Below are 14035 nucleotides of genomic sequence, written 5' to 3'. Positions count from 1 at the left end.
GACCCAGGTTGATGGCCAAATCCTTCAGTTTTTTTAGCCATCCTATTTTATTACCTGTGTCCAGCAAGAGTAGATCATCCATCCCTTCTGCATACTTAGCCAGCTCCTCAGTTCTTCTTAGTCGAGACCAGAAGAGCAGCGGGCGAAGCCTCACCAGGTCTTTTAACGTTCTTCTGCCCAAATCTAGTCTTAGGGGGATCATTGGTGTTGAAGCAGGGAGAGCAGCCACTTTCCTAAAGAAATTATTTTCTGCCACCATCAAATCTGTAACCCCTTCAAACCCCCAAAGTTCGGAGCCATATAATGCTGAAGGAAGAATCTGACCCTCATAGATGGCCATAACTGGAGAAACCGGTTTACTAGAAGATTCCCGGAGTTCCTTCAGCGTCACCCCGGAAACTCTATGATGACTAAGGAGCATTTTGGAAAGATGATCTTTCCAGGTCATACGGCTGTTTATCCGGACTCCAAGATAATCAAAAGATGTGACCAGCTCAAGGGGGGCACTATTGAGCACGAGGTGATTTTTAAATCTTTTGGAGGGGGCAAAAGCCATCAATTTGGTTTTTGAAGTGTTAATGGTTAAGCCTCGAGTAGTACAAAAGGAGCTAAACAGGTTCAAGAGTTTTTGTAAGCCCACCGGGGATTTAGAGATTAATAGGGTATCGTCCGCGAAGAGAAGTGTGGGGATTTTCTCCCCCGCCAGGGATGGGGCATCCGTCTCTTCCCCCTTCAGATGATCCACAACTCCGTTTACAAATAGGGAGAAGAGGGTCGGAGCCATAACACAACCCTGGCGTACTCCTCTCCGCACAGGGATCTTATCTGTTAATTGTCCCTGCGATCCCCATCTAACCCGCGCATAATTCCCCTCATGCAGCTTCGTTATTATATGCAGAAGGCTACTGGGAAACCCCATTTCGCCAAGTATTTGCCAGAGTTTTGCACGAGGGACCAGGTCGAAAGCAGTCTTGAGATCTATGAAGGCCATATACAAACTGCCTTTCTTGATGGTAACCGCCTTCCAATAGATTGCAAAAAAGCGAAAGACCTGGTCCATCGTGCCAACCTTCTTTCTAAACCCCGCCTGCAAGTGGGAGAGAACACTAGCCTCCTCTATCCAGTCGTCAACTCTCGAGATGATGACCCTGCCAACCACTTTCTGGATGATGTCAATCAGACTAATGGGTCTGTAGTTCGCAGGGTCATCTCTTGCCCCCTTCTTGTGCACAGTAACTACCTCGGCTCCTTTCCAGGAGTCTGGTACTTGATGACCCCTCGTGATCAGATTCATAATACTGGCAATTAGTTTGGCCCAAACTTCTGGCTCAGCCTTCAGCAGATCTCCGGGGATCCCATCCTGCCCGGCGGCTTTCTTAGGGGTAAGGCGTCTGATTGCCAATAATACTTCTGAGGGCGAAAATAACAGATCTGTATCGTCCAGTTTTACCCCATCACCCAACCCATTCACCCCCAAACTAGATATTTCCTCTATGCCGCCATATAGGGATGAAAAGTGAGTAAACCATTGCTGGCTAGTTATATGTACAGCCAGTGGTTGCGATTTACCCTGCCTTGTTTTGTTAATCAAATCCCAAAAGAGGTTCGAGTTCTTACTGCTCACAGCCAAGGAGAGTTCCTGCCAGTGCCGTTCCTCCCACTCCCGTTTGGCCAGAACTAGTGCTTTCAGATAATCCTTTCTGGCCGCTCTAACCAGCAAAGGGTCACCCGAAAGCAGAGCTCTTGTCAGATTTTTCCTAGAGCTCTTACAATGTTCAGTGTACCAAGGTTTGCAAAGAGTAGACGGCATAACCGGAACCCTATTACCTTTCCCCTTGGAAGTAAAGAATTGGCCCACTTGGTCTATTGTTGATTTATAGACAGAATCAAGTAAGGGGTGATGGTGATCAGTAGGGCGGTTGTCTCCCTCCCAGATCTCTAATTTAGAGGACAGACCCTCAATCAGGGTCCTAATACTATCCATCTCGTCCTCCCCTAGGTTGGCCTTGTCCCATTTTAATCTGCGGTTGTTACTACATGGGACCACCTCTTTAGATATTTTTAAGGAGTCACTCACCCCCCTGACATTAAGACCCCCCCAATTGAACTTACAGCACAAGGGGTTGTGGTCACTATCCTGACTAGGAGAGACCTTCATGTCAATGAGGTCCGCCCAGAATCCAACATTCAATAAGATGTAATCTATTCGGGACGGGCCTGATAGTCTGTTAAAGGTCACTGCCCCTGACTGGTCGGATAAAGTCCTACCATTAAGGGCTCTTAGTTTAAAATCCCTAGTCAGTGCGTTCAATTGAATAACCTTAGGTGACCATTTCTTAATAGTGGGGAGGGAGAGCGTTGGAATGGACCATTTCGAATCCTCCTCTTCAATTCCCAAAGGAGAATTTATTTTATCTTTTTTAGTTCTGTATTTCTCCAAAGGTGCTTGTTTTTTTTGTCCAGTTTTTTTTGTCCTGTTTTTTCTGTCCTGTTTTTTCATCCTAAGTGGTATTATGGTATCAAAAGCTTCCTGTAGCCACTCAAAGATTTTGAACGGCATTTGTTTCTAGATCTGTGCTGGATGTTAGTTTCTAAGCATTTAAAATGGAGTTTGTTCTACGGTTGATTGATGGATGCCTGCACGCAAAGTGGTCTTGGTGTATTGATTTGTGGTGTTTTATGTTTGAAAACTACTAAATGTCTGACCATGTGACTGGAGTAATCATTTAAAGGGTAACTAGTTCTGGATTTGCAAACATTACACCATGATGTGTCCAGTGAGGTGTGTGGATTTGTGTACTATCTGATGTAGGTTAAGTGTGACTAGGCCAGTGATGCTAGTTTTTGGATGCGGCATATTGGGTTTGGTAAATCAAATTCTTAGGTCACCAATAATTCATAGTGTAGTGTTAGAAGGTTTGAAACAGTCTAGAAAAATGTGTTTGGGAATGTAGCATTGCTAGGTGGCTGTCTGTAGAGGAGGAGGAAGTTGGTGTAGGGTTGCATCTTGCGATGACAGCCTTGCAACCTTGTATGGAAAGGTCAGCTGTATTTTTCAGTTAAAGTGTTTGTGCTACCTAAACCTAACTTTAAGTGAATTTTTTGTTTTGTTAAGGTAGCATTAGTCATTGAACACAAGACCCTACTGTGCACAACCTCCTGCCAAGCCCCGCACCCACAACCAGTGCTTTCCAGCAGAATGACACCTGGCCTGGCGATAGACCTTTTGCCCAAATCACTGTGCAGCCTACTAGGCTCTGCACCCAACCGCAACCCTGAAGAAAAATTGACCTTTTTTTCAATGTAATAACTTTACAGAAATTCTACATTCCAAACTTGCAACCGTGTTAGCGGGCTCTTTAGAACAGCATTTTCCCCCGGACCAGTTTCTGAACAGAAAGTGGCAGGTACATGCTCTTAATTATTTTTTATTTTTCTCAAAGTAGTTTTCCACAGCTTTGGACACCAGTGCATGCCTTAGGTGTCCTGTAATCTATACTGCAATTTGCACAATTATTTTCCATGGCGCAAAACTTGCAGGTTTGGCCAGATCCGCAAATTAAAAGATCACAAATAAAATATGTTTTGAGTTCTTCCTAAACAATCACATCTCTAATATTCACATCTCTATATAAAACATATCAATACTTTAAAAGTCAAAACAATAAATGTTAACCTTCGATGCCTGCTCAAGACCCATTTCAAAATGTTACTGTAAAAAAACGAAACATTTTGGCCCCAACCCACAAAAAAGCATCTTTTCGAAGTGTTGGTCTACTTTCGGGCAAAATTCTGGATAAATCCATTGAGAGCAAAATTACCCATGGCCGTAGAATGAGAATGCTTTTAGCGACCCCTCCCCACCCCCCCCCCTCCCCTCCCCCCTCCAATCAGGCTCCCTTTAGCAAACTAAAATGTGTTTTAAAAGAAAAATGCAACTGAACCATAAGTATAGTTGATATCGGATTTTGGCATCAAATTACAGGACCTTCACAAAGGGGGTAAGTAAAGGTGTGGGAGGTTAGGAGGTAGGTCCATGAAGACATGGTGACCTGTGCCTTCCAGGGTCCAGCTCTACATCAACGTTTATAGATCTTAAATTTCACTCAAGTTTACAATCTTCATGATGAGGTAGTTTATATGGTCAGACTTCTAAGTGACACCAGATTCCATGCTTTCTCGTTCCCTCGATTATATTTTTTGTAATACTTACAAACAGGTGCCTATGTCATCTGACTAAAACTGAAGCAGCATCGAGAGCACTCCACATTAAGTATAAGCACCAAGCTTTGTAAAACGAACTTACGGCAAGCCCGCAAAATGTTAGCTTTTCATTTTCATAAAAAATTTCCACAACACCAAAAGTGGAGATTTTCATTAAATGAAATACTGTTAATACGAAATACCACCTTTTCTGATTTCATAAATGAATGTGTGATGCTCAAATCTGTTCGTCATTTGCATTAGTATGCACATGTACTACTGCCACACTTGGTTATTTGTAGGCGTGCAAGGAAGACTATACATCTCAGGCCACGGATGACCACAATACCTTTTGCATCACCATCATTATGCCTGGACGAACATTATACCATGGGTGAGCACCAACATACACCGTGGTTATAGTCAAGTAACACGTTCCTCTTGAAGATTTATAAGCCAATTGCTAATCAACTACCATTGGCACATCGCACATCCTGCAGTGTACAGTAACATGAACATACAGAGATCATACCCAACAAATGTTATCCTTCAGTTTAAGGTACTCAATTTATTGTGCTTAGAAAGCGGCAGAGCAGAGTTAAAACTGTTAGGATTTTATCTTTCACATGGATACCACACTAGATGTAAATAATTAGCATTTCACTGGCTGTGCCGTCTTTGGGACAAAATGGGGTCAACTGTATGCTAAAGTGAACTGGCTGTAATAAAAAGGACATGACGGCCACAGAGTGATCACCCAAAACAAGAGGAGGCATAGGCTAAGGCTGCACTGACTCGCGCCAGATAAGGACAAATGATCACCAAGCCCAAAATAAAAACACTCCTCGAAAACAACAAAATAGGGGAAACATTTTTCTTTCACTCTCAAACAATTACCCTACAATTCGGAATTTTTTTTTACGGGCACTGCGGTTTCTACCATCAGAAACAGGCTCCACATCAACTGTAACTCTTCAAAACACTGCACCAAAACATGCAACGCAACTCACTGCACCCTGTGCTCTCGAACTTATGAAACAGAAGTGTTCCGATTCACGCTCTTCAGCAGCATTAGGCCCTGGAAAGGCTCCGGACACAAATCAAGCGCAGCTGCAAATCAATCCCTTAACAGACTCTACTAGTATCCCTCCTTATCGGGCCTGGTTTATGTTGCACAGAACACCTTTCATCCTGTGTGTGGTTTCCACAAATTAACAACCCTGTGTTCCTTTATGCAGACACTCACAGACCATCTTCCTAATCAGTTAAATGGAGGATATGAAATGAGTAGCACCCAGGTACAAGATCCAGCATTTAACTGCTGCACATTAGGCGTACTTCCTCGGTTTTACCTACAATAGGATCTACCTGCAAGGTTACCAATGGTAGGATTGGAGGGACCCCGTCTACAAACTAGCACTAACAAATGCACCCATAGAGTTATGATGAGATTAATACAGTACTATAACAAGGTTCGGTTACACTGTGGCTAAAGAGCCAGATGACTGCCTCAAGCCACCACACTTCCATAAATCCTTGACAGACCTCAAATTCAAATAGATTGATGAAAGTGGCAAGACCGGACACTCAAACAACTTGAACAGTCATGGGGACGGGAGTAAACGGAATGAGTGAAGTGGGGGAGAACTCCTCAAACCTTCCAAAAATCACCATCCAGAGATACAACTGGGTTCTCTGATAAATCAAACAACGCCAAAGACGAACGTATACGGTTTACTTTGTGCTATATAAAAAGATGCAATGATTCAATGCATCAATACAGCAACCATGCTGCAGTTGACAACTGGGGAGAGGTTTTTGAATTTACTCACCCTTGCAACCTGCAAGGGCCTTTTGGCGATTGGAAACCGATCTGACATTATTCAAATGGCTTTGAGAGAACCGATCTGACATTCAAATGGCTTTGAGAGGAAAAATCAACTGATTCCCAACAAAATTAGCAAGCCTAATTATCAGCAATCTGATATCTGGTACATCTGTGTGGAAGGCTTGCTCCAACACCACAACTTTCTTTTAGAAGCATTTAAAAGTGTTCAAAATCATGGCCAAGTGTGTACGAAATCAAATACATCTTATGACGCAAGTCCCTACAAACACCAGTGTCACTGGAAGATTAATTGCAAACAACCAATAAGATTAATGTTCAGACTATCAAGAGGACTTCATTAAATATAAATACTTTTCAGCTCTTTGAGACTTGGAGGCCTCTAGAAGCCTACAACAAGATTTGTATTGCCATTAGCAATAGAACTATTGCAAATCTCAACTGGAGTCTACACACCCCAAACAGTGGGCTGCAACATTTAAATTGAGGTTGTGCGAACACCAGCAGTGTGAGCGGGTGGTGGGTAGAAAAGGAATGGGTGAAGAAAGGTTTATACCCAATGAAAGGATTTCTTGTATCGTGGAGTAGAGCTGGAGTAGTCCATAAATGGAGTGTAAATGTAATACATTAAACTATGATTTAGTTCATTATACCTAGTTCTATTAACACCAACACAATAGAGGTACAAGTATTACTACCTAGTGCATACTGTGCACATGAAGGATTATTTACATGCAGATATTTAAAAACATAACAGGTAACCATATTTTAGTATTTTATACTAAAAGTGTGGAGTTCTGGTGATATGATCCCCCAAAAAAGCAGCATACTTGGAAAGGTCATCAGAGACTGAAGTTCGCACTACTGGACCATATATAATACAGTAAATCATTCACATTACATGTTATCAAATAGAAAGAAATTAAAAGCACTCCAAGAGAATATTGTATGGCTACGTCCTGTACTACTTATTTCACCATTGGTTGAAAAGTATAGTGCAATGAGGGGAGGTCATTACTAAGAATCAAGGGTTTGAAACCAATGTGAGATATAGGTTAAAAACAGCTTCAGTCTGACTAACAATTGGCCAAACTATCATATGTTAACCACTCCCAAAAATAAAAATTATTCTCCACTGGAAGAGCCTACGAAAGAGGGTTAGTTGGCTACATCTGATCCTATCAATCTATTATATGACAACCAAAGTGACTTCAAACCTCAATGGAGAAAAGCCTGCCCATGCTTCTGACAAATAGACAATACCAGACTAAGGACCGCTAGCAAGAATGGTTCCCGCCCTGGTTCAAACAGGACCTCTATAGCCTTTGACAGACCACCACCAAATATTAATCCATATTTTGCAAAAAGATACCCCGGATTCTTGGACAGTCCCGCAATGGTTCCTGTCCTACCTCACCAACCAACACCAATTCATCAAGATGCGAACTCAAAAATCCCAAAACCTATCAATCCCCCATGAAATACCCCAGGGCTCCATCCGGTCCTAAATCAACTTCATCCTCCAAATAGAACCTTCACAAGCTCCGTTGTTGGAGGGGAATCATGACTCACTGACGACGTAGCCTGTGGAGTCATGGAACCTCCCCCACAATATTATATAGTATATATGCTGGTGTGTGGAATGTAATATGCCATTGTAAGCACCTACATACACACCCTAGTCATAGAAACATTCACGCTTTAGACCTATACAAAAACTATTTTTGAAAAAAACCTACAGAACTTTGGAAGAACGCCTTGGTCATATCATGCACAGGCCGGCAACCAGTAGTTATTAGGGAGTGGGGAGTCTTTTCTGACATGTTATCACCTCCCATCGCTTCAAATGGGTGGTATCTCGTACCAAGTCTCTGAAAAGTAGGTAGGGATATATAGAATTCTCATCATACAGCAGAAGTTATCAATTGCAACATTTCTTAAACTGTTTTCCCGTAGTTGTGTTAATTACCACTATTAAAACATACAGACACGTCAATTCAATCGAATTTTTATTTTACTGGGTCTTTGGACACTCAGCATAGCAAATTAGCATTAAACCAATTAAAATATTAATTAGCAATTACACCTCCATCATTTAATTGGAATTACACAGAACTAGGACAAATGATAAAAAAGGAATTTGATTATGTATTAAAGCTTACCTGCCACTTCCACTATGTCTCCTGGCACGATGTCTCTGGCTTTGATCCTTTGCACATTCTTTCGGTCCTGTCGATACACTTTCCCAATTTCAGGCTCATATTCTTTAAGTGCTTCGATGGCATTTTCAGCATTCCTTTCCTGAAAAAAATTATACATAATGAAGGTAACCAGCAATGTCAAAGCGAGAAGCCAAAGATAAGCACCAGCATGTCAATCGTAGGAAAAAGTATTTTGAGAAAGGTGTTAACTATTTAACTAGAACCCACCAAGCTATTTAGATTTGACAGAGCCAAGGAGACTTGTGTCCGTATAACATGTACCATGAGTTTGTTGTCACATGGAAAAATGTAGGAGTTTCTAGGGGGCAGGGAGGGTAAACGTGTATTGTATTTAATCGCAAATATTACATATTAGCAGGTGCTGTTAATTCCGTATTCTGGTTTGACAGTACTGTTTGCAATGCGTTATGGTGACTTGAAGATCGTCAAGGTACTCCTTGCACTCTAGATAGGGAGTGGAAGGCTATTCCTTTTTTTCTGTATTTGTTATATATTCTACTAAATTAAAAAATTGCATTCCTGCATTTACAGCTGCAATATCTGACCAACTCAAATTACAGTAAGAATCTTATAAATGTTAATATCCCCAAATGGGTTTGAAGAACGTTGTAACAATTTTCTATATTCTGCAATTAAAAGATATTTATAAATGCTTTATCTTTTTTTTTTTTTTTTTTTTTAAGTATAATAGTGCTGCCCGTGTAATAGTACACGATTAGTTTTAGCCACATGCTGCTCATTGCACTCTCACCGGTCATCTCCCCATGCATGGACTATGGATGGTGTGCTGGTGGGGCTGGGACACGGACAACAAAGCAAAGGCAGGTTTTAATGGGGAAGCGTATAGACAAAGGGTGGGTGGGAGGCCCTGGGGAAAGCACATTAACAACAAAGGGTCGGAAGCACACGTGCAATGTAAGGTGGGCTTAGGGGAATGGGGGGGGGGGGGGGAGGACACTGGGAGCAGCACAATGAAGATAGCTGGAAAACACACCATCACTAAATGTAAATGCAGCTTTTAAAAAGAGCAAGCAGTAGAAGGACACAGTAATGAGTTTATGATCTAGGGGAGGGACAAACAACAACAGGAAGGAACGTCTATGGAGTAGGGTGAAATAGAAACAAGCAAATGAGTGGCAATGAAGCCAACCAGTGGGTGGCCTCCAAGCCCACTGTAAGATAAAAAAAGGTCTTGTAGGAGATCCTTATTGAGCCAGTGGTAGCCGAGCAGCGGACGGTAGACGTAGGTGACCGGCCTATTGCCACGCAAGGAAACTAATACGTTTTACCACGTGATGCACCTACCCCCTGCCCGTTGAAGCCTAATAGGAAAACGCCTCAAGTTTTTACTGTTGCTCCGCATTTTTGTGAGCACCCCACCTATGGTACATCTTACCACTGGTTCAATAAGGATTTAGGACAGGGTGAGTCTTTTAGGGGGCTCATACCTTCCATCTCCTTTGGTCCGGATGAATACCGGGGATTTTTCCGAGATGGTTGAAACATGTTGACCAATGCACTATGAACACATATTGAGATACGTAGGTCGTAACTCCCCTTCCAGTATCTCGTTCTTTATTATTTTAATATTGTCCAGTTGCTATTTCATTAACATTTATTCACAAAGCTAAACCAGGACAATTTTTAACACTATTTTTTGCACTTACACCTGCACTTACATCTCACAACCTGCTCCACTTCATTCCAGGTGTCGAAGCACACCCTGGTGACGCTAGGCCACCAGGGTGGACCCCGATGATGAAGCATGTCACCACTAGGTGGTGAGTGAGGGTTTTTTTATAAAAGGAATATTTATTCCACGTTTGGAAAACCTTCAGCCTACTCATCGGGTGATACTCCTTCATTTGTTTTTCAATGTGCGTGCGTAACACCAAGCGAAAGCATGGGGGGGTTTGGCTGTGTGTGTGTTAGCAGTTACTGCATGCGAGAAGTGCATGAGGCTTGCAAGGGAGACAGGAGATGGGCACGGCACGTAACTGTACGTGGTGAACGCACACGTGCCCCAGTCTGGCCTGCGCGTGCCCATCTCCTGTCTCCCTTTCAAGGCCCTTGAAAGCAGAGTCAACAGCTATAGGTCTCGCTGGAGACAGCGCTTTCGCGCTGTGTCGCCAGGTGCGAGACCTAAAAAAGGGAGGGGACAAACAAGATGGACAAGGAAAGCCACTGAATAAAAAGAAAACAAATAAGAGGGACATCGGCAACCAATTGTTTGGGCCATAGACCAGCGCAAGGTTTGGTATAGGCCATAAGAAGCAAGACCTACAGAAAAAACCTTTTCCAACATTAAACAACCCTTTTCTCCAGGCAGCCGACTACGATATGAAGCCATACTAATGGAAAACTGTCTGGCACACAAAGAATAATAACCAACAAAGTGCTCGGCATGGCCTCATTCTGAAATGATTTGTCCCAGACAGCTTTAGATTTGCAGGTCGCTGCTTGCCAGATAGTCAGGAATGCTGTAGGAACTGATGTATGGTGAAACGAGTGCCCTAGCTGCACCCCAGAGAAGCAGCTGGCCCAGAACCTAAGATTCTGCCTATCGCGGCACCAGGTGAGCACAAGTTCTTCTAGTGAAGCACTGTGCTTGGGAGTGAGGAGTAAGCATGCATATGGCCAGCAGAGTAAAGTGGTAACCAGCCGACATGCTGGAGCACCGCCATGGAGGACTGCTTTACTGGGCTGAAGCCTACCATACCGCTCTGTGCTCACCTAGAAGCGAGATACATGTATCAGTGGAGTTTGCTGCAGCACCACCAAATGACTTCGAGCCTTCCACGAGATTAGGTGCTGCAGCGTCCTTTATTGCAGCAATGCGGGGCGCTGCAAGACTTGGTGCTGGGACGCCAACTGTATCATGACTGCAGAGCCTGGCTCTTTGCAGTAGAATGCTCAATTCTGGACACAAGGTAACAACCTCATAGCATCCTGTCATTTTTGGGGGGCAACAAGATACAGACATGCGACTCGGCCAAGCGCCATCGCCATGATTGTTTATGTGGCCCTCCTAAAAATCCCTAAATGGCTGAGAATAATTAAACTTATCCAGTATTGGGGTATCTTTCATAGATTCACATGCTTAGAATCATCCCCGACGAGGTGGGAGTCTCGTGGTATAATAAAACAAACACTATAGTCATAATAGCATTACACAATAGGCTACTATGGACAACAAAGTCACTACATTAGCCTTAGTCCTTTTTCAAAAAGAACCAAACTTGGAACACAGCCAATCAGGCTGCAGCCCCCTCTTAGAACCTTCCACAGAGAGGCAAAACCTCAGATTTTCTACCACACGTCGTGGTATAGGGAGTCTCCCAGAGCTCTGCTCAGTTTTTTCTGTACCTTTGGCTGACCTTTGTGAGTAGAAATGTCGGACTTCAAAGAAAAGCTTATTCTTCATGTGGGAAGAAGAGATTACACTTGAGGATCCACATAAGGAATGTATTTATTGTCTTTATACAGCACACAAAGTTAAGGAATGCAGGATTTGTAGAACCTTTCCTGCTAAGACTCTGAAGGACAGAGAAGGAAGACTGTTGGTTTGGCAGGAAAAATTGAAAGCTACATCAGAGGTTTTTTCTGGAGCTGAAGGCAGTGTGAGTCCTCAGGCGTCCACCCCTCAGGCCAAAAAGAGGGATAGATCCGATCCCCCTGAGCGACAGAGTAAGACCTTGAAGAAGTCTCACTCAAAGACTGGTCACTCTTCCTCTAAAAAAAGAGAAACTTTCATTTTCTTCAGATGTGAAAACTGGAAAAAAATCGAAAATTCCACTGAAAACTGCATCAAAACAGAAATCCCTTTCTGAGTGTCAAAATGCAGTCGACGTAGAGAAAAGCACACTCGACGATCAGCACAGTCGACGATCATTTCTTTGCCATTGACTAAGCCAATCTCGTCTACACCTATTTTGTCATCGATTGGACCCATGCAGGCAACGCTTTAGAAGTCTACGACGATACAGCTCCCGTCGACGGGCCCACCGTCGACTATGATACGGGTCCACCGTCGACGAGAATACAGCTCCCGTTGACTGTGATAATTCAGTCGACGAGCCCACCGTCGACGATGGCAGCGTCTTAGACATCGGCGACAATGGTTTTTCCGCCTACGACCTCAATGATTACAACGTCGACCGTATCTTCTATTATAGCTATTTCTACTGATACTGGCTCACCGTCTGTGTATATTTCATGGACGCTGAAGCGTAAAAGACCTACATCTCTTAAAATTACGCCAGTTTTGACTTCAAAATAATAGTAGTCATTCCCATCTTCAAGACATTATTAACCGGAAGTTTCTCATATTTCACTTATACCTCCTAGTCACTATCTGGAGGATTCAGATGATGGACTTTTTAGCCCAGCACATAATCCTTCTCAGCTCCGTATTAAATATCAGGAGGATGATGAAGAGTAATACTATGAGCCTTGTGAATCTCTGCGGGGCCCTCAGGAGCCATTTCAGCAGAAACCTATGGTGCAAATGCCTATAGCTTTAATGCAAGATTTGACTGCTATGTTAAGAGATTATAACCCGCTTCCCACCGACAGCGCCTGTACCAGAACAACCTACTACGCCTGCGGTTTTGCAGACTGCTGGCCGTTCTGCCCCCATCATGGTGCCTCGGGAGGTGATACTTTTACATTTCGCTCAAGATAAGGATGGCGACACTGTGGCGGAGCGGGAGAGATACCAAACTCACCCACAACTGTAGACGAATGGGAGGAGTGCGTAACTCCCATGCCATCCACACCAGTTCCTCAGGCGATTGATTCCCCTCCTGAGGATATTGGAGGTTTTCATGCAATTATGGAGAGGGCAGCAACCAGGTTTCATCTTCCTGTACCCGTGAAGCACAGTGTTTCCTTTACAATTTTAAGGACCAAAGTAGGAAATCAGTTTGTTCAATCCCTATAATAGATTATATCTGGGAAGGAGGAACTAAAATAATGAAAACTCCATTTCCAATGCCTGAGATTCTTCCTAGAATCGATAAAGTATAAAGCACCGGATGATGCTCCTGCTTGCCTATCTGGAAACCCAAGACCAGATTGTTATTTCACAGGCGGCCCAGCGGAAGCCACGAAATCCATCCATTCCGGTAACAGCGCAACCAGATAAGGATGGGAGTTAAGACCTTTTACCACCATGGCTGGGGCCTCAGTTCGTGCCACAAACTCTTTGGCGATTCTAGACAGATATGATCGCCAATTATGGTCTGACATTTCCCCCTTCCTCGAATACCTTCCCGATGATAAGCAGGAAGCAAGGAAGATACTTTTTGAAGGGCTTCTTCAGAAATTGATATTTCTATGATGGGTTTTCTTCAACTTGCTGGAGCAGCAGTCCTTAGACAAAAGGGCTGGTTGAAGTCCACCACCTTTCGCCCGGAGGTCCAAACGAAAATATTGGACATGCCATTTGATGGCGATATGCTATTCGGGAAACACGTAGAAGAGGCTTTGCAAAAAATAAAACCAGCATTGGAAATGCAATAGGGCTTGCATTAGGAAAGTTTGAGCTAATGGTCTTATAAATTTTTTTATTTTATTTATGTGTTATTTTTTAAAATAGCTAAAGTGAGAAGAGGGTCGAGTCAGGGGAGAGGGTCGAGTCAGGGGAGAGGGTCGAGTCAGGGGAGAGGGTCGAGTCAGGGGAGAGGGTCGAGTCAGGGGAGAGGGTCGAGTCAGGGGAGAGTGGGGATAGTGAGGAGAGAGGGAGGTGAGAGAGGGAGGGGAG

The 14035-nt window shown here is 43.4% G+C and overlaps 1 protein-coding gene across 3 annotated transcripts in view; it reads right to left on the bottom strand.

Annotated features, from left to right (window-relative positions):
* The window catches only part of ATP2A2 (ATPase sarcoplasmic/endoplasmic reticulum Ca2+ transporting 2), a 311453-nt gene that overhangs the window by 238173 nt on the left and 59245 nt on the right, over window positions 1-14035 (bottom strand). For all 3 annotated transcript variants that reach the window (XM_086943013.1, XM_086943012.1, XM_086943011.1), the window contains one exon: window positions 8212-8350. Coding sequence is in view for 2 of the 3 variants with exons in the window: in XM_086943012.1 (XP_086799138.1) it covers window positions 8212-8350 (139 nt within the window). In the remaining variant the exon portion in view is untranslated. The remainder of the gene's footprint in view (window positions 1-8211; window positions 8351-14035) is intronic.

The sequence above is a fragment of the Lissotriton vulgaris genome, chromosome 11 (genome assembly GCF_964263255.1).
Source record: "Lissotriton vulgaris chromosome 11, aLisVul1.2, whole genome shotgun sequence".
NCBI classification, from domain to species: domain Eukaryota; kingdom Metazoa; phylum Chordata; class Amphibia; order Caudata; family Salamandridae; genus Lissotriton; species Lissotriton vulgaris.
Note: the sequence above shows the minus strand (reverse complement) of the source record. Positions and strands in the feature narration are given on the sequence as shown.